At 38.9% G+C, this 20,398-nt stretch overlaps 2 protein-coding genes and 1 pseudogene across 5 annotated transcripts in view; 2 read left to right on the top strand and 1 right to left on the bottom strand.

Annotated features, from left to right (window-relative positions):
- Nucleotides 1-212: 212 nt before the first annotated feature.
- The window catches only part of SKA2 (spindle and kinetochore associated complex subunit 2), a 47,697-nt gene continuing 27,511 nt past the window's right edge, over nt 213-20,398 (bottom strand). For 2 of the 4 annotated variants that reach the window (XM_019817598.2, XM_019817599.3), the window contains 2 exons: nt 7,115-7,291; nt 213-845 (listed from right to left, as the gene is read on the bottom strand). In XM_019817598.2, coding sequence (XP_019673157.1) covers nt 702-845; nt 7,115-7,291 — 321 coding nt within the window. In that variant the 3' untranslated portion in view covers nt 213-701. Of the gene's footprint in view, nt 846-7,114; nt 7,292-20,398 lie in introns of those variants that run through there. The other 2 variants (XM_019817597.2, XM_045044506.1) reach the window with 2 other exon arrangements.
- LOC102900456 (ubiquitin-conjugating enzyme E2 C-like) lies at nt 9,550-9,831 on the top strand. The gene has a single exon (XM_045044507.1). It carries the CDS (start codon nt 9,550-9,552, stop codon nt 9,829-9,831), a length of 282 nt encoding a protein of 93 aa, XP_044900442.1.
- On the top strand, nt 10,399-10,736 carry LOC123381915 (annotated as a pseudogene).

Genomic DNA, 20,398 nt, shown 5'->3' with positions numbered 1-20,398 from the left:
GGAAATACACACACAATTGGCAAGTAACAGTTGCCAGTAATCCTCTGTTTTCAGTTTCTTAGCTTTCATGTAGAATGTACAATTATAATAAGATAGGCTGAAGGAGAACAAAGGTAGTGTTGATATACAACAGAGACACTCTAAAACAGCATTTGAAAGCAAAGTTCATGTTGTTCAACATTAGCAGCAAGAAGGAATAAGAAAAGTGAGGCTGTCATAGAAAAGCCAATTTATTATTACTAATGTTAGCTTTTGTGGAGGATTTTAGGTCACATATTAGCAGTCTCCAATAATGTGACCATTACCTATAATCAAAACTTTTCAAAAATAAAATTATATACATATAATGTATAATATAATACAAATATTTTTTCTATCCGTTAATTTCCAAAGCATGCTCATTCATATCTACTGACCAATAGTACATAAATATCCTTTTATGATAGGCCAGGACATCCATTTTCTCCCAATTATACAAAAACAAATGCAAAATAGTGTTACGTGACTTCCTTGTCTGAAATAATAAGACTGTGTGTACATACATACATTTAAATCCCTTTATTCCCATTCCATGTTTTTGGCTGAACTTTATTCATATAATATCTGCCCTTCTTATAGGACCTTCTCTTGTGAAAGGCATCACTATCCAGTTACCCAAGCCAAATCTCCTTCTCCATCCCCCCACCTCTAGTCATCGAGTGCTAACAAGACATCTTCTTAAATCTTTCTGGAATGGATCTCCTCTCCATTAGAATTCCCTTTTGCAAGTCCACTTCTTCATAAGTCTGAACAAAAGATTTTAATTGCTCTGCTGCAGTTTTCTCTTCTTTAGTTAGTGGTGACAGCTAAAAAACAAATGAGAAAATCTTTATTTCAAAATCTGTAAAAACTATGTAATTTAGTTAATTTCTGCTTTTTTTTTTTTATGTTTCCATAAGCTCATACTATGTCTATAATCACAAATTAGGAAGGCAGGATAAAATAGATATTTGGCTATCCAAATACAAGGTACTTTTTAAATGTTTGAGCTTTCAAAGAACTTGCAATTAAGTTTAATAAACAAAACCAATAAACAGTTTAAGGACTGTAATTTAACAAAACTAAATAAGTCACATTTGACTGCTATATTCTAAAAGCATTTTGAGAAAGAAATGTGAATAAAATAGTCTGGAAGTTTCCTCAGAAGTGGAGAACTAAATTGAACTAAATTTTGAAGGATAATTGAGATGTTTTTAGCTGCAAGTAACAGGAATACATTTAAAAATGGATAAATAATAAGGAAATTTATAATCACAGCACAATAATTACAGAAAAAGGTCAGACTTCAGGACTGGTTTATTCCGCAGCTCAACATAAAGACTGGGTTTTTCCACCTTATCTAATATCCTTGGTGGTGGTTTATCCTCAGGCTGAAAGGAAAAATGGCTCTAGCAGTTCTAGGTATCACATCTATACATAATGTTTAGAAGAAGAAAAGAAGTTTTCTTTTCCTAGAGGTCTCTCAGCAGTGAGGAAACTCTAATTTCCTACGTCTAGATTTTCCCTTCTCACATGTCACATGGGTTACAAACCCATTCCTGAGTGAATTTAGTTAAAAGAAAATCCATTTCCCTTGCCAATGAGATGCACGCCCTGAAGCTGAGGAAAGCACCAACTTTGCCCCAGACACGAGCTAGGGATGGCACACATCTCAAGAAAGTCAGTGTTCTACTGGGCAGCAAGGGCGAATAGATGCTGAGAAAACAACCCAGCAAACAGTATCTGCCTAAAGCAGGTAGGAGCAAACAGCAAAAGGAAGAATAGAAGCCAAATGGAAATGTAAAGGACTTTCATAGGGCACTAACCAATGGGCTAGCTAAAACAGGGTTAATGGGGAAATTATACAAAGTACAACGTGAAGAATCAAATAGTTACAACTCCGCCTAACTATATAGGTCATCTCTAGAGAGACTGCCGAATCTGGAACACACTATACCTACAGAATAAGAATCTCTAGAGCAGTGCTGTCCACCAGAACTTTCTGTGATGCTGAAAATATTCTATATCTGTGCTGTCTAATCAGTAGATGAAGAACTGATTTTTTTATTTTATTTAATTACTTTAAATTTTAATTTAGGGGCACCTGGGTGGTTCAGTCAGTTAAATGTCTGACTACAGCTCAGGTCATGATCTCATGGTTCATGAGTTCAAGCCCCACATCAGGCTCCGGGCCATGGAGCCTACTTCGGATTCTGTGTCTTCCTCTCCCTCTCTGCCCCTTCCCTGCTCGCTCTCTCTCTCTCTCTCTCTCTCTCTCTCTCTTTGAAAATAAATAAAAAACATTAAAAATTTTTAAAAATAATAATACATTTTAATTTGTATGGCCACATTTGGCTATTGGGCTGCCCAGCTGGTTTGGCTGATCAAGCCAATATTTACCAAAAATATTCACATAGATAAAATGAAAAACAATCATATGCCTTTCTGCAACCCAAATAATTACAGAATTTCCCTCTTCTATCTCAAAAACAGGAAATGGTATTATTCTGAAAGGACTTTGTTCTCCATGAGTCCATGTTTCTTGTTGTGATAACTGTTCAAGAGATTTCAGACGACCTGTTTCATAAATTTTCAAAGAATTTTTCCAGGAATTAACCAATCTAAAACTTGTAGAAAATTTTCTTCCTTAATACAAATGTTTCAGAGCTCAGTGGAATACCACACATTCTGTTTTTAATACCTTTTTAATTATATTTGTTTTGGGGGTTTGTTTTGGTCATTTTTATTTTGGAACCAATCTAGTCCTGTGTGTGTGTGTGTGTGTGTGTGTGTGTGTGTGTGTGTGTGTGTCTTGGTGGTCACCTTTATAATTAAGTGTATTTAAGCCTTAATGTCTTTATATTAACTAAAAAGTATTCCTTTCGCCTCCTTTTCTGTTCTCACCTCCCTATTTATTTTTTAATATTATAAATTCAAGTCCCATTTTTTAATATTATCAATTCAAACATATTTTCTATCCTTGCACTCTTATAAAGACTATAACAAGGGGAGTGCCTGCGTGGCTCAGTTGGTTGAGCTTCCAACTCTTGATTTCGGCTCGGGTGGTGATCCCAGGGTGGTAGGATTGAGCCCCTTGTCGGCTCCTCGCTGAGAGCAGAACCTGCTTGGGATCCCCTCTCTCTCCCTCTCTCTCTCTGCCCCTCTCTCCCACTCACGCTCTCTCTCTCTCTAAAAGAAGTAGAATGAAAAAAAAAAAGATATAGCAAGATAATACCTGAACAGTTTTACTTTCTATTTGCTTTCTGTTGTCTATAAAAAAGCAATATTTGCCTTAAGTAAGTTTATCCCTATATCGTTCTTCATGTTCCCAAAATAATCTTAAAGGCCCTTTTGGTTATTTTAGAAAATTTCCGAAGCCTCAACTTAATCTAGCCTTTGGCTTTCATAAGTATTCTCACAGTTCTGTCCCTATGACTGACACACCTCTTTCTACACTTCCTTTATAAGGTCTACCTTACATGTCTTTTAAATTCTGGGCTCATAGAACTATTTTTGTTTATACAACTCTCTACAGACGCCATTTTCTTTTCTTCCACATTTTGATCATGAAAATTTTCTCTAAACTTTCTACTATCTCATTTTTAAAGTAGTAGATACAAGCCCCACCACATCTGACATTTCCCAACATGGCCATCATTGAATCGAAAATATTATCTCCTTCTTCAAGGTTTATAACCAACCTTTCAGTCATCTCTCCTTATTTGTAATGTAATCCAAAGTAAAAGCTCCATTAGTTTTCTACCTTAAATATAATTATTGCTCATTGCTGATACTTCTTTTTTATTTTTTTTTTCAGAGACAGAGAGAGCACCAGTGGGGGAGAGGGGCAGAGGGAGAGAGAGAGAATCTCAAGTAGGATCCCCACTCACCATGGAACCCAGTACAGGGCTCAATCCCACATCCCTAGGATCATGACCTTACCCAAAAGCAACAGGCAAATGTTCAACTGACTGAGCCACACAGGTGCCCCTGCAGGTACATCTTTTAAGTGAATGAAGAACTTTACAAATAATTAGATGACTGAAATCCTCTATCACTATTATAACTATTTTCTATACCACTTTTTAATCTTAGTCAGAAATATAGTTTTTACTGACTGTACCCAGTGGGGACAATTTTTATTACCACAGCATTCAAAATATCACTTTTCAGGGCATCTGTGTTGGTTAAACATCCGACTTCGGCTCAGGTCGTGAACTCACAGTTTGAGAGTCTGAACACTGTGTCGGGCTCTGTGCTGACAGCCTGAAGACTGCTTCACATTCTGTCTCACTCTCTCTCTGCCCCTCCTCTTCTTGTGTGTGTGCTCTCTCTCTCAAAAATAAACATTTAAAACAAACAAAAAAACCCAAAATAGTGACTTTTATTTCACCCACCTAAATTTATCCTGTGCTTCAACAAATTTATGGATTTCTGTACATATATGTTGATATGTACATTTAGAACTACATTTAATCTCTCAAGATGTTTCCTTAGAACAAGTTTATATGCTTCTATTTTCACACTCTGATCACCAACAATGAAGAATATGCCTTGAGTTGTGTGTATGTATGTATATATATATATATATATATATATATATATATATACTGCTATCATAAATATACTGTTTTTGCATTTTACTTATTAGTATGTGTCATGACCCTTACTGTTTTTTGTTTGTTTGTTTTTTATTGTTTGTTTGTTTTAAGGAGATAGAAGTTTATTGAATATACCACAAGGGAGCAGTGGGCAGGACAGCAGAGGAGATATCTGCCACACCCTTCCTGTTTTAAACTCCTACTTCCTATTCCCTCTGTGACCCCCTCTTTTTTCCCCAAATTTTAGAGAGAGAGCATGAGTTGGGGAAAGGGGCAAACAGAGAGAGAATCTTTTTTTTTTTTTCAACGTTTATTTATTTTTGGGACAGAGAGAGACAGAGCATGAACGGGGGAGGGGCAGAGAGAGAGGGAGACACAGAATCGGAAACAGGCTCCAGGCTCTGAGCCATCAGCCCAGAGCCCGACGCGGGGCTCGAACTCACGGACTGTGAGATCGTGACCTGGCTGAAGTCGGATGCTTAACCGACTGCGCCACCCAGGCGCCCCAAACAGAGAGAGAATCTTAAGCAGGCTACACACTCAGCACAGAGCCTGATGTGGGGCTTGATGCCACGATCCTGAAATCATGACCTGAGCTGAAATCAAGAGTTGGATGATCAACCTACTGAGCCACCCAGGCACTCCTCTCTCTATGTCCTTTCTAATCACTCTTTCCTCCGCCACTATTCATTCTCCCCATGACATAATATCTGAGGTATATAACACCTGAGGTACACCCGGGGCACCTGGGTGGCTCAGTCAGTTAAGCATCCAACTTCCGCGTTAGATCATGATCTCAGTTTGTGAGTTTGAACCCAGCATTAGGCTCTCTGCTGTCAGCACAGAGCCTGCTTCAGAACGACTGTCCCTCCCCCTCCCCTGCTTTCATGCACACATGTACAATCTCTCTCTCTTAAAAATAAATACATATTTAAAAAAAAAATTAAAGGCAGCTCTTCCTGCCCAGGGATCCTGTCCCGTGCTTTAATAAAATCACCTTTTTGCACCAAAAAAATAAAACAAAACAAAACAACCATCTGAAATACATCAAAGGTATCATTTCATTATTTTTTAAATTTTTACAATGTTTTTATTTTGTTTTTGACATAGAGAGTGAGCATCTGGGGAGGGGCAGAGAGAGGAGACACAGAATCAGAAGCAGGCTCCAGGCTCTAAGCTGTCAGCACAGAACCTGACACGGGGTTTGAACTCACAGACAGTGAGATCATGACCTGAGCTGAAGTCGGATGCTTAACCAACTGAGCCACCCAGGTGCCACTGAAGGTACCATTTGAAAAATTTAATCAGGTACTATTCTCTTTTCTGCCATTGGTAATATAAAGAATTATTGACCAAATTAACCTTGGTAATCAACCTTTGAGATTTATTCTCACTACCAGCCTGTAATTCAAGTATCTTAAACCAAATTTAGTTCAGGGTTGGTAAAAAAATATAAACAAACAAACAAATAAAACCCCATGTATTCTGCCCCTAGCTGCATGCCCGTAATGATAGCTTTTGTGCAACACCCAAACACAGTTCCTTAATACAGCACTCTAAGCAGGTATTACCAGTTAACTGGTTGGAGTTGACACCAGAGATAAAAAAAATTATATAGATGTCTTTTGTCCATATAATTAAGTTCTACTCTATGATTCCAACTACATGCAAACTATCTTTTCTTTTGAAAGCCCTCAACTTTGGGGACACCTGGGTTGATTTTGGCTCAGGTCATGATCTCATGGTCATGAGATAGAGACCCATGTCAGGATCCACACTGAGTATGGAGCCTGCTTCGGATTCTCACTCTCTCCCAATGCTCCTCCCCTGTGTTTGTGCGCACTCTCTCTCTCTCTCTAAAAAAAAAAAAAAAAAAGAAAGAGAAAAAGAAAGCCTTCAACTTTGCCTTAATAGTAAATGAAAATTCTACCAAATCCTTCAGTTGGCTATTTAAGATGATACTGCCTAGGTCAGCAGTTCATATTGGTGTTTTTTTTTACTCCATTATATCTGAAGAGTTTTACATAATCAGTGATAAAGGTTCACAATTACAAGGATTTTTACAAGAAATCAGAGGGCAATGAGGAATGGAGAAAGGGAATGAAGGTCAGGATTCCCCAAGCCCACCAACCCAACTGTAGAAAAGGAGAACTAAAACAAGTCACTGGTATAGATGCTTTCCAGATTTCTCAGTCTCACTAGTTCTAAAACGAACCACAAGCTGGTAGATTTAATAAGCATTAGAAATGTTTCTCTTCTGCCATGGCTGTATAATCAAAGATAGCACACCTCTTTAGTAACCACGTCAAGTCCACATGCTTATTTTAAAACAAAAGGAGATAAGAACTATTATACTTCAGGAATCAGGAAAATCTCATTTCTATCAACAGTTCAAACTGAATGCTGAATCTCAAAATGAAAATGGGGGCTCATCTTTCAAAGAGACACTCAAAATTAAAACTCTACAAATCCAACTTGTCAATTGGAAGCATTACCTCCACATCTGTTTGCTTTTGTAGTTCTTGTATCATGGTCATCGTCTTATTGACAGTAGCACAAATGCGGTTCTTACTCTCTTTCTGTTCTATACCAATCGGTTTAAAGCGGGCATACAAAGTTTGATATCGAGACTTTATTGCTGACAATTCCTTTAAGAGTGTAACTGGATTTCTCTATATCAGGGAAAAAAATAATATATTAAATTGTGAAAAGGAAAAGTTAAGCTTCCTTTAAGAATTAGAGTATGTACAACACATTCTACCATCCATTTAATTGAACACTGTATTTAATTACACAACTGTGTAATAGAGGATGGGAGGAGAGGAATAAAGAAGCATAAGACCTAAATCCTATTCTCAAGTAATTTAAAGCTTAGGTCCAGAAATAACCCACAGATGCACACAAAATAGCAATATTAAAATAAGCAAATAAGGTGACATTAGATAAATAACATTTAATACATAGTTCACCATAATTAATTACATGTTATTTTTAAAATACAATTCTAAATACTATTCAGAAGGTGATTAAAGGAACGATTTTGTTCTTAATGAGTAAGAAAATTTAAAACTACATATCATAAAATTCTTAAACATACTGTCATGAGGCTAAAGTATGTATAAGTACCAATTAATTGACTTTCCTATACAAATTCACACCAACTCAAGAGACTATAGGTTACGTTGGTTTTTCAAATTCATTTTAACGTTTATTTATGTTTGACAAACAGAGATAGAGTGCAAGCAGGGGAGGCGCAGAGAGAGAGGGAGACACAGAATCCAAAGCAGGCTCAAACCCATGAACCAGGAGATCATGACCTGAGCCGAAGATGGACACTTAACCGACTGAACTACCCAGGAGCCCGTTCAAATTCATTTTAAATGTTTCTTTATTTTGAGAGAGAGAGCACATGCGCAACTGAGCTGGGGAGGGGCAAAGAAGGAGGGTGGGGGAGAGAATCCCAAGCAGACCCCATGCCCAGCAAGGAGCCCAACAGGGGGGTCTCAATCCCACGACTGTGAGATCATGACCTAAGCCAAAATCAAGAGTCGGTTAATCAAGATGCTTACCTGAATGTGATATCCAGGCGCCCCTCAAATTCATTTCAGAATATAAACAGTATTCCATAAATGCATTTCAAAAGGGTCCTTTCTGACACTTGGTAATTCTTTTCATTCCCTGATGGCTCCTTAGCAAACCCTGCAATACTAACTATTCCAAACTTTCTCCACTCCCTCCAGTTAGCATCTACTCCTTCTTGGCACAAGACCTCACCAACTATTATACGAAGATAATAGAAAATATCTAGTAGAAACACCATCTTCCTGCCTTTTCATCTGAAAAGGAAAACATCAATGGGTATTCTCATCCCTACTCAGCCCCTAGCACTACCACTATTATTGTTGTTTCCTCCCCACATCCTCCACAGCCTTAAGTTTCCTATATTTCTATAACCTTTTCAATATCTCCCTTTGTACAGACTTCAAATATATATATACAACTTCTCTATATTGGGGAGAAATGAACTCCTGGGGAGAAATTAACTCCTTCTCCTTACTCTGTTGTCGCTTTAAAACCAGTTTCATTCTTCTCACTCCATTCCCACCAACTGTCCAGGTCCTATAATAATAACATCCCATAGACGAACATCCTTTGCCAAATTTTTGCAAACAAGCAAAAGATAAGCTTGTCCAATAGCATATAATTTGGATACCCTTTCTCATGTTTTCTTCTTGTTCCTATCTTCTTAAAATGAACTCTTGATTTCTATAAAACTATATATACTATCTTGGTTATCTTCCTACTCTTCAGATATCTCCTTCATGGACTTTATCTCCTGGCTGTGACAGAGACTCAGTTTATGGCCCCCTACTCCTTGTTTCCTTGGAGATTTTTCTCTAAGCTTTTGATGATATTAATAGTAAATAAAGATGATTCTCACAAGAAGGAAAAAGAAGAGAAACTCTAACTTAAAACTGTTAAAATAATCCTTCAGGTAGTGATCAAGACCTATAGAATGAGCAATGGAAGTAGGAAAGGGACAGGGGCGCCTGGCTGGCTCAGTTGGAGGAGCACGTGACTCTTGATCTCAGGGTTGTGAGTTTGAGCCTCATGTACAAATGACTAAAAAAATAAATAAATAAAAACTTAAAAAAAAAAAAAAAAGAAGTAGGAAAGGGACAAAAGAGAGATACCATGAAAGCCATTACGAGGCAGTTGCAGTTGTGCTCTCTGAGTTTCTGTCTCTGTGTCTCGCCGTCCAGATGGCCTCCCAGAACTGCACCCCAGCCACTGCCAGCAAAGGAGCTGAGCCCAGCGGGGATGCCGCCCAGGGCCCCGTGGGCAAGAGGCTATAGCAGAAGCTAATGATCCTTATGATGTCTGGTGACAAAGGAATTTCTGCCTTCCCTGAATCAGACAAACTTTTCAAATGGGTGGGACCATCCATGAAGCAGCTGGCACAGTATATGAGGACCTGAGGTATAAGCTCTCCCTGGAGTTGCCCAGGGGCTACCCTTATAATATGCCTACAGTAAAGTTCCTCACGCCCTGCTACCACCCCAACGTGGACACCCAGGGTAACATCTGCCTAGACATCCTGAAAGATAAGTGGTCTGCACTGTATGACGTCAGGACCATCCTACTGTCCATCCAGAGCCTGCTAGAACCTAACATCAATAGCCCTTTAAACACACTTGCTGCTGAGCTCTAGAAAAACCCTATAGCATATAAGAAGTATCTGCAAGAAACCTATTCAAAGCAGGTCTCCAGCCAAGATCCCTGGCTGTCTACCCTCTTTCCTTGTGTTGTCTTTTTATTTTCTCCTTAGATCATCTGTCCTTTCCTTCATTTCTCCCTAGAACTCTGTATCTTAAACTGTGGTGTTATTTTTGTTTTGTTTCTGTTTTTTAAATTAAGTCTCTGGTTGAGCCCTTGTGATGACTATATTAAGTAAATACATTGGGTTTTTAAAAACAGGGGCGCCTGGGTGGCGCAGTCGGTTAAGCATCCGACTTCAGCCAGGTCACGATCTCGCGGTCCATGAGTTCGAGACCCGCGTCGGGCTCTGGGCTGATGGCTCAGAGCTTGGAGCCTGTTTCCGATTCTGTGTCTCCCTCTCTCTCTGCCCCTCGCCCGTTCATGCTCTGTCTCTCTCTGTCCCAAAAATAAATAAACGTTGAAAAAAAAAATTTTTTTTAAACAAACAAAAAAAAGGAAACACTTAAGAGAACTTAGTGGTATGTTTGATAGGAGCAAAGAAATAATAGATGACACCAAATGTATAGTCTGGTATATAAAGGAATGTGTATATTATGATGCCTTTCCAGGTGTCTTCTCAGTATATACCCCAATGATATTGAGACCTGTCCTCATTGGCTAGAGATTTACTATACCCGTCCTTAGAAAAACAAAAAACATACAGAGAAACAGCTAGCTAAAAGCCTAAATTCCAATTTTATGGATGTAAAACATCCAAGTTGCTACAAGATTACCATGGTTTGCAGCCATGCTTAGACAGTGGCTCTTTGGGTAGGCTGTTCAACAGTGTTGTGCCACCCAACAGAAGGAAAGGCCAGACTCACAGAACGGTGTTCATTGAGAAGAAAGCAACACTAATAATCCACACAACGTCTTGAATTTGTGTTATATTGCAGAAAGCCTTATCAATTCAGTAATTCCAGTTAATCTACCAAGATAATGTAATTATGTTTAATTTTGTAAGGTATATAGCAGTGATCTCCTATTTTGGTATCAGTTTTTCAATAAAGTTTTGATTATGGGCAAAAAGAAAGAAAGATCTGCAAAGAAAATGCTCAAAAGAAAACAAAATTATCTTTCTGAAACAAATATAGGTGAGGAACATGGTAACAGGAGTTTGTAGTTTACTATATCTTTATATTTAAGTGGATTCTATTGAAAAGTGTTGACTTTTATTTATGCACAATTACCGACAGACTCCAAATCACAGTAGACTAGAATAAGGATAATGCAGCTAAACAAAATTATATGTATGTATGTGGATATGAACACACACACACACACACACACAATCATAGAGGTTGGTACATAGTAATGTTCAATGAATGTTTATTGCACTATCACCATGTAGAGATATTAGAAGTAAGTCTAACTGGTTACTTTCTTGTTCCTTGATGTATGTATGTGTGTGTGTATATATATATATATATATATATATATATATATATATATATATATAAAATCATTTGACCTAATGTCAGTGAACTCAACAAACATTAAGATCATGGTTTTCTTCCCAAATATAACACAAATAAAGGGGGAGTTATTAGATAAATATTATGAGTATTTAAAGTTATAGTTGCTCAGGGCACCTAGCTGGCTCAGTTGGTAAAGCATTCGATTTTTGATCTCAGGGTTGTGAGTTTGAGCCCCGCATTGTGTGTGGAGATTACTTAAAAATAAAATCTTTAAAATAAATAAACAAATGGGGCACTTAGGTGGCTCAGTCGGTTAGGCATCTGACTTCAGCTCATGTCATGATCTTGTGGTTTTTGAGTTCAAGCCCTGCATCAGGCTCTGTGCTGACAGTTCAGAGCCTGGAGCCTGCTTCAGATTCTGTGTCTCCCTCTCTCTCTGCCCCCTCCTGCTCATGTTCTGTCACTCTCGCTCTCAAAAAATAAACATTAAAAAAAATTTTTAGTGAAATAAAGTAAGTAAATAAATAAAAAGTTATAGGACCTCAAAACATGACAGAGAATTACCATATGATCCAGCAATTCTACCTCTAGGTATATATAGAAAAGAAGTGAAAACAAGGACCCAGGGGCACCTGGGTGGTTCAGTCAGGTAAGCATCCAACTGTTGATTTCACTCAGGTCATGATCTCATGGTCGGGAGATGAAGCCCCATGTTGGGCTCCATGCCGGATGTGGAGTCTGCTAAAAAGTCTCTCTCTCCCTCTCCCTGCCCCTCTCCCTGTCCCTCCCTTGCTTGCACCTGTGCGTATGCTCTCTCTCTCGAAAACAAAAAAAGAAAACAAAGACCCAGAAAGATAAATAAATGTACATATGAGTATTATTCACAATACCCAAAAGATGGAAGCAACCTAAGTGTCCACTGACAGATAAATGGATTTTTTAAACATGGTATATACATACAATGGAATATTATTCAGCCTTAAAAAGGAGGGAAATCATGATATATGCTATACCATGGATGAACATCAAAGACATTACACTAAGTGAAATGACCCAGCTACAAATGGACAAAGTCAAGTTCATAAAGACAAAGAGTAGAATGGTGGTTGCCAGGGACTGAAGGGAGGGGGGAATGGAAGGTTATTGTTTAATGGGTGCAGAGTTTCAGTTTAAAAAGATGAAAAAGTTCTGAAGATGGGTAGTGATGATGGTTGCACAAAAATGTGAATATAATTAATACAATTGAAACTTGCACTCAAAAATGGTTAAAATGATAGATTTTAAGCTATACATATTTTACCACAATGGAGAAAAAAGAATGTAAAATGGTACAACGGCTTTGGAAAACAATTTGGCGGTTCCTGAAAATATTAAACGTAGAGTTACTATACGGCCATCAATTCCACTCTTAGATATAAACCAAAGAGAAATAAAAGGAAATACCCACACAAAAACTTCTTGGGTTCTTTTTTTTTTAAGATTTTTTTTGTTTTACATTTATTTATTTTTGAGAGACAGAGAGAGACAGAACGTGAATGGGGGAAGGGCAGAGAGAGGAGACACAGAATCTGAAGCAGGCTCCAGACTCAGCAAGCTGTCAGCACAGAACCCGACATGGGGCCCAAACCCATGTACCATGAGGTCATGACCTGAGCTGAAGTCAGATGGTCAACCGACTGAGCCATCCAGGCACCCCTTAAGATTTTATTTTTACTGGGCACCTGGATGGCTCAGTCAGTTAAGCCTCCAACTCTTGATCTCAGCTCAGGGCTTAATCTCAGGGTAATGAGTTCAAACCTCATGTTGGGCTCCATGTTAGGCATGAAGCCTACTTAAAAAAATGTAATTCAAAATAAAGAAGTAATAAATGAATACAATAAAGTTGAAGGACCCAAAATTAATACAGAGAAATTGGCTGCATTTCTATACACTAATAATTAAGTAGCAGAAAGAGAAATTAAGAAAACAATTCCATTTTTATTTGTACCAAAAAGAGTAAAATACCTGGGAATAAACTTGACCAAAGAGGTGAAAGACTTATACTCTGAAAACTAAAAAACACTAATGAAAGAAATTGAAGACAACACGAAGAAATGTTGATGGTCCATGCTTATGAATTGGAAGAATGAATATTGTTAAAATGTCCATACTACCCAAAGCAATCTATAGATTCAATGCAATCCCTATCAAAATACCAATAGCATTTTCACTGAACTAAAACAAATAATCCTAAAATTTTTATGGAACCACAAAGATCCCAAATAGCCAAAGCAATCTTGAGAAAGAAAAAAGCTGAAGGTATCACAACCCCAGATCTCAAGATATACTACAAAGCTGTAGTAAAACAGTACAGTACTGGCACAAAAATAGATACATAGATAAAAGGAATAAAACAGCCCAGAAATAAATCCACACTTATATGCTCAATTAATCTATAATAAATAAAAGAGGCAAGAATACACAATGGGGAAAAAACAGTCTCTTCAATAAATGATGCTGGGGAAACTGGACAGCTATATGCAAAAGAATGAAACTGGACTACTTTTCTTACACCACAGACAAAAATAAACTCAAAATGGATTTGGGACCTAAATGTGAGCCCTGACACCATAAAACCCCTATAAAAAAACCTAGGCAGTAATTTCTTTGACATTGGCTATAGAAATATTTTTCTAGAGGGGCGCCTGGGTGGCTCAGTCGGTTAAGCGTCCGACTTCAGCCAGGTCATGATCTCGCGGTCTGTGAGTTCGAGCCCCGCGTCGGGCTCTGGGCTGATGGCTCAGAGCCTGGAGCCTGTTTCTGATTCTGTGTCTCCCTCTCTCTCTGCCCCTCCCCCGTTCATGCTCTGTCTCTCTCTGTCCCAAAAATAAATAAACGATGAAAAAAAAAATTTTAAAGAAATATTTTTCTAGATATGTTTCCTCAGACAATAGAAATAAAAGCAAAAATAAAATATTAAGACTACATTATGGGGTGCCTGGGTGGCTCAATCAGTTAAGCATCTGACATCAGCTCAGGTCATGGTCTCACAGTTTGTGGAATCAACCCCTGCATCAGTTGCTGCACTGACAACTCAGAGCCTGGAGCCTGCTTCAGGTTCTATGTCTCCCTCTCTCTCTGATGCTCCCCCACTCATGTTCTGGCTCTGTCTCTCAAAAGTAATAAAACATTTTTAAAAATTAAAAAAAAAAAAAAAAACTATACCAAATTGCACAGCAAAGGAAACTGCCAACAAAACAAAAAAGCAACCTACTCAATGGGAGAAGATATTTGCAAATGATATATCAAATAATGGATTAATATCCAAAATATTAAAAGAACTCCCACAACTCAATACCAAAAAACCCCACAGAAAATCAGATTTAAAAATGGGCAAAGAAGACTAGGGATAAAGATGGCGGCACAGGAGGGTGCTGGGCTCACCTCGTCCTGCTGATTGATCACTTAGATTCCACCCACACCTGCCTAAATAATCCAGAAAACCTCCAGAAGACTAGCAGAACGGACTCTCCAAAGCCAAGCACAGACAAAAGGCCCACAGAAGAGGGTAGGAAGGGCAGAGAGATGGTGCATGCTGCACGGACTGGCGGGAGGGAGCCAGGGCAGCAAGAGGGGCAGCCCACCGGGCAAGGCAGAGCCCCTGAAGTCTGGCTTGCAAAAGTGGAGGGCCGGATACCGTGAGTTCTGACAGCCAGCGGGACTTAACATCTGGAATGTTAAAAGTCAACAGCTCTGCTCAGAGAGCGGGAAGGCGAGGACACCAGGAGGGAGAACTGTTGAACCCCGGAAGACAGAGCTCAGCTCAGCGGGGAACAAAGGCACTGGCCAGCACCATCTCCCTCTCCCATCCCTCAGTCGTAATCCCAAAGGGAACCAGTTCCCATCACCAATCTTGCTTGCACCGCACAAGAACCCAATGCTGTGCTTGGATACATCCCTCTGATGGGTCTTCCTCCCTCCCCGAGCTGCAGGGCCCCTCCCGCAGGGGACCACCGACAGCAAAGCAAGCTAAGCCTGCCCCTCCCGCCCCTGTGCACCTTGTGGTTCCACCCCAGCTAATACGCCAGATCCCATTAAAGCAGCACCACAAGCCTGGTAGTGTGCAAGTAGCCTGACAGGGGCCACACCACTCCACAGTGAGTCCTGCCCCTGGGAGAGGGGAATATAAGGTACACACCAGTCTGACTGTGGCCTCAGCGGTGGGCTGGGGACAGACATCAGGTCTGACTGCAGCCCCACCCACCAACACAAGTTACTCCAAACAGCACAGGGGAAGTGCCCTGCAGTTCTGCGCCACCCCAGGGAATACCCAAAATGATGAAATGGAAGAACTCTCCTCAAAAGAAACTCCAGGAAGTAGCGACAGCTAATAAATTGATCAAAAACAACTTAAGCAATACAACGGAACAAGAATTTAGAATAATAGTCATAAAATTAATCACTGGGCTTGAAAAAAGTATAGAGGACAGCAGAGAATCTATTGCTACATAGATCAAGACCTAATTAATAGTCATGAGGAGCTAAAAAATGCTATAAAAATGAGATGCAAAATAAAATGGAGGCGACCACAGCTCGGATTGCAGAGGCAGAGGAGAGAATAGGTGAATTAGAAGATAAAATTATGGAAAAAGAGGAAGCTGAGAAAAAGAGAGATTAAAAAATCCAGGAGTATGAGGGGAGAATTAGAGAACTAAGTGATGCAATCAAACAAAATAATATCCATATAATAGGAATTCCAGAAGAGGAAGAGAGACAGAAAGGGGCTGAAGGGGTATTTGAACAAATCAGTTGAGAACTTCCTGGGGAAGGAACTGATCTGGGGAAGGAAAAAGGCATTGAAATCCAAGAGGCACACAGAACTCCCTTCAGACGTCAACTTGAATCGATCTTCTGTATGACATATCATAGTGAAACTGGCAAAATACAAGGATAAAGAGAAAATTCTGAAAGCAGCGAGGGATAAACACGCTCTAACATATAAAGGGAGACCCATAAGACTAGTGGCAGACCTATCTACTGAAACTTGGCAGGCCAGAAACAACTGGCAGGAAATCTTCAATGTGATGAACAGAAAAAATACGCAGCCGAGAATCCTTTATCCAGCAAGTCTGTCATTCAGAATAGAAGAGATAAAGGTCTTCCCAAACAAAAACTGAAGGAATTCATCACCACTAAATCAGCCCTACAAGAGATCCTAAGAGGGATTCTGTGAGTGAAATGTTGCAATGACCACAAAGTACCAGAAACATCACTACAAGCATGAAACCTACAGACATCACAATGACTCTAAACCCGTATCTTTCTATAATAACACTGAACGTAAATGGACCAAATGCACCAACCAAAAGACATAGGGTATCAGAATGGATGAAAAAACAAGACCCATCTATTTGCTGTCTACAAGAGACTCATTTTAGACCTCAGGACACCTTCAAATTGAAAGTGAGGGGATGGAGAAATATCTATCATGCTACTGGAAGTCAAAAGAAAGCTGGAGTAGCCATACTTATATCACACAAACTAGACTTTAAATTAAAGGCTGTAACAAGAGATGAAGAAGGGCATTAAATAATAATTACAGGGTCTATCCATCACGAAGAGCTAACAATTATAAATGTCTATGCGCCAAATACCGGAGCCCCCAAATATATAAAACAATTAATCACAAACATAAGCAACTTTATTGATAAGAATGTGGTAATTGCAGGGGACTTTAATACTCCACTTACAACAATAGTTAGATCATCTAGACACAGGATCAATAAAGAAGCAAGGGCCCTGAATGATACATTGAATCAGATGGACTTGACAGATATATTTAGAACTCTGAATCCCAAAGCAACAGAATATACTTTCTTCTCAAGTGCACATGGAACATTCTCCAAGATAGATCACATACTGGGCCACAAAACAGCCCTTCATAAGTATAAAAGAATTGAGATCATACCATGCACACTTTCAGACCACAATGCTATGAAAGTTGAAATCAACCACAGGAAAAAGTCTGGAAAACCTCCAAAAGCATGGAGGTTAAAGAACACCCTACTAAAGAATGAATGGGTCAACCAGGCAATTAGAGAAGAAATTAAAAAATATATGGAAACAAACGAAGATGAAAATACAACAATCCAAACGCTTTGGGATGCAGCAAAGGCAGTCCTGAGAGGAAAATACATTGCAATCCAGGCCTATCTCAAGAAACAAGAAAAATCCCAAATACAAAATCTAACAGCACACCTAAAGGAAATAGAAGCAGAACAGTAAAGACACCCCAAACCCAGCAGAAGAAGAGAAATAATAAAGATCAGAGCAGAAATAAACAATACAGAATCAAAAAAACTGTAGAGCAGATCAATGAAACCAAGAGTTGGTTTTCTGAAAAAATAAACAAAATTGATAAACCTCTAGCCAGGCTTCTCAAAAAGAAAAGGGAGATGACCCAAATAGATAAAATCATGAATGAAATGGAATTATTACAACCAATCCCTCAGAAATACAAGCAATTATCAGGGAATACTATAAAAAATTATATGCCAACAAACTGGACAACCTGGAAGAAATGGACAAATTCCTAAGCACCCACACACTTCTAAAACTCAAACAGGAAGAAATAGAAAACTTGAACAGACCCATAACCAGCAAAGAAATTGAATCAGTTAACAAAAATCTCCCAACAAATAAGAGTCCAGAACCAGATGCCTTCCCTGGGGAATTCTACCAGACATTTAAAGCAGAGATAATACCTATCCTTCTCAAGCTGTTCCAAAAAATAGAAAGGGAAGGAAAACTTCCACTCATTCTGTGAAGCTAGCATTGCTTTGACTCCCAAACCAGAGACCCAGCAAAAAAATAGAACTACAGGCCAACATCCCTGATGAATATGGATGCAAAAATTCTCAACAAGATACCAGTAAATCGAATTCAACACCATGTAAAAAGAATTATTCACCGATCAAGTGGGATTCATTCCTGGACTGCAGGGCTGGTTCAACATTCGCAAATCAATCAATGTGATACATCACATTAATAAAAGAAAAGATAAGAAACATATGATCCTGTCAATCGATGCAGAAAAAGCATTTAACAAAATTCAGCGTCCTTTCTTAATAAAAACCCTCGAGAAAGTCAGGATAGAAGGAACATACTTAAACGTCATAAAAGCCATTTATGAAAAGCCCACAGCTAATATCATCCTCAATGGGGAAAAACTGAGAGCTTTCCCCCTGAGATCAGGAGCAAGACAGGGATGTCCACTCTCACTGCTGTTGTTTCACATAGTGTTGGAAGTGCTAGCATCAGCAAGCAGACAACAAAAGGAAATCAAAGGCATCCAAATTGGCAAAGATGAAGTCAAGCTTTCACTTTTTGCAGATGACATGACATTATACATGGAAAATCCGACAGACTCCACCAAAAGTCTGCTAGAACTGATACAAGAATTCAGCAAAGTCACAGGATACAAAATCAATGTACAGAAATCAGTTACAGTCTTATACACTAATAATGAAGCAACAGAAAGACAAATAAAGAAACTGATCCCATTCACAATTGCACCAAGAATCATAAAATACCTAGGAATAAACCTAACCAAAGATGTAAAAGAACTGTATGCTGAAAACTATAGAAAGCTTATGAAGGAAACTGAAGAAGATATAAAGAAATGGAAAAACATTCCATGCTTGTGGATTGGAAGAATAAATATTGTTAAAATGTTAATACTACCTAAAGCTATTTACACATTCAATGTAGTCCCAAACAAAATTACACCAGCATTCTTCTCGAAGCTAGAACAAGCAATCCTAAAGTGTGTATGGAACCACAAAAGGCCCCGAATAGCCAAAGTAATTTTGAAGAAGACCAAAGCAGGAGGCATCACAATCCCAGACTTTAGCCTCTGCTACAAAGCTGTAATCATCAAGACAGCATGGTATTGGCACAAAAACAGACACATAGACCAATGGAATAGAATAGAAACCCCAGAATTAGACCCACAAAAGTATGGCCAACTAATCTTTGACAAAGCAGGAAAGAATATCTAATGGAAAAAAGACAGTCTCTTTAACAAATGGTGCTGGGAGAGCTGGACAACACTCAAAATGGATAAAGGACCTGAATGTGAGACAGGAAACCATCAAAACCCTAGAGGAGAAAGCAGAAAAAATACCTCTCTGACCTCAGCCGCAGCAATTTCTTACTTGACACATCCCCAAAGGCAAGGGAATTGAAAGAAAAATGAACTATTAGGACCTCATGAAGATAAAAAGCTCCTGCAATGCAAAGGAAACAATCAACAAAACTAAAAGGCAACCAACGGAATGGGAAAATATATTTGCAAATGACATATTGGACAAAGGGCTAGTATCCAAAATCAAAAAGAACTCACCAAACTCCACACCCGAAAAACAAATAATCCAGTGAAGAAATAGGCAGAAAACATGAATAGACACTTCTCTCAAGAAGATATCCAGATGGCCAACAGGCACATGAAGAGATGCTCAACATCACTCCTCATCAGGGAAATACAAATCAATACCACACTCAGATACCACTCCATGCCAGTCAGAGTGGCTAAAATGAACAAATCAGGAGACTATAGATGCTGGAGAGGATGTGGAGAAACGGGAACCCTCTTGCACTGTTGGTGGGAATGCAAACTGGTGCAGCCGCTCTGGAAAACAGTGTGGAGTTTCCTCAAAAAATTAAAAATAGATCTACCCTATGACCCAGCAATAGCACTGCTAGGAATTTACCCAAGGGATACAGGAGTGCTGATGCATAGGGGCACTTGTACCCCAATGTTTATAGCAGCACTTTCAACAATAGCCAAATTATGGAAAGAGCCTAAATGTCCATCAATTCATGAATGGATAAAGAAATTGTGGTTTATATACACAATGGAATACTAGTTGGCAATGAGAAAGAATGAAATATGGCCTTTTGTAGCAATGTGGACGGAACTGGAGAGTGTGATGCTAAGTGAAATAAGCCATACAGAGAAAGACAGATACCATATGTTTTCACTCTTATGTGGATCCTGAGAAACTTAACTGAACACCATGGTGGAGGGGAAGGAAAAAAAAAAAAAAGGTTAGAGAGGGAGGG

Source organism: Felis catus, chromosome E1 (assembly GCF_018350175.1).
Source record: "Felis catus isolate Fca126 chromosome E1, F.catus_Fca126_mat1.0, whole genome shotgun sequence".
In the NCBI taxonomy this organism is placed as follows: Eukaryota; Metazoa; Chordata; class Mammalia; order Carnivora; family Felidae; genus Felis; species Felis catus.
This window is presented reverse-complemented; position numbering and strand designations above follow the sequence as displayed.

Coding starts and splice junctions, on each gene's coding strand:
- LOC102900456 (XM_045044507.1), top strand. CDS start 9,550: ATGGGTGGGACCATCCATGAAGCAGCTGGCACAGTATATGAGGACCTG.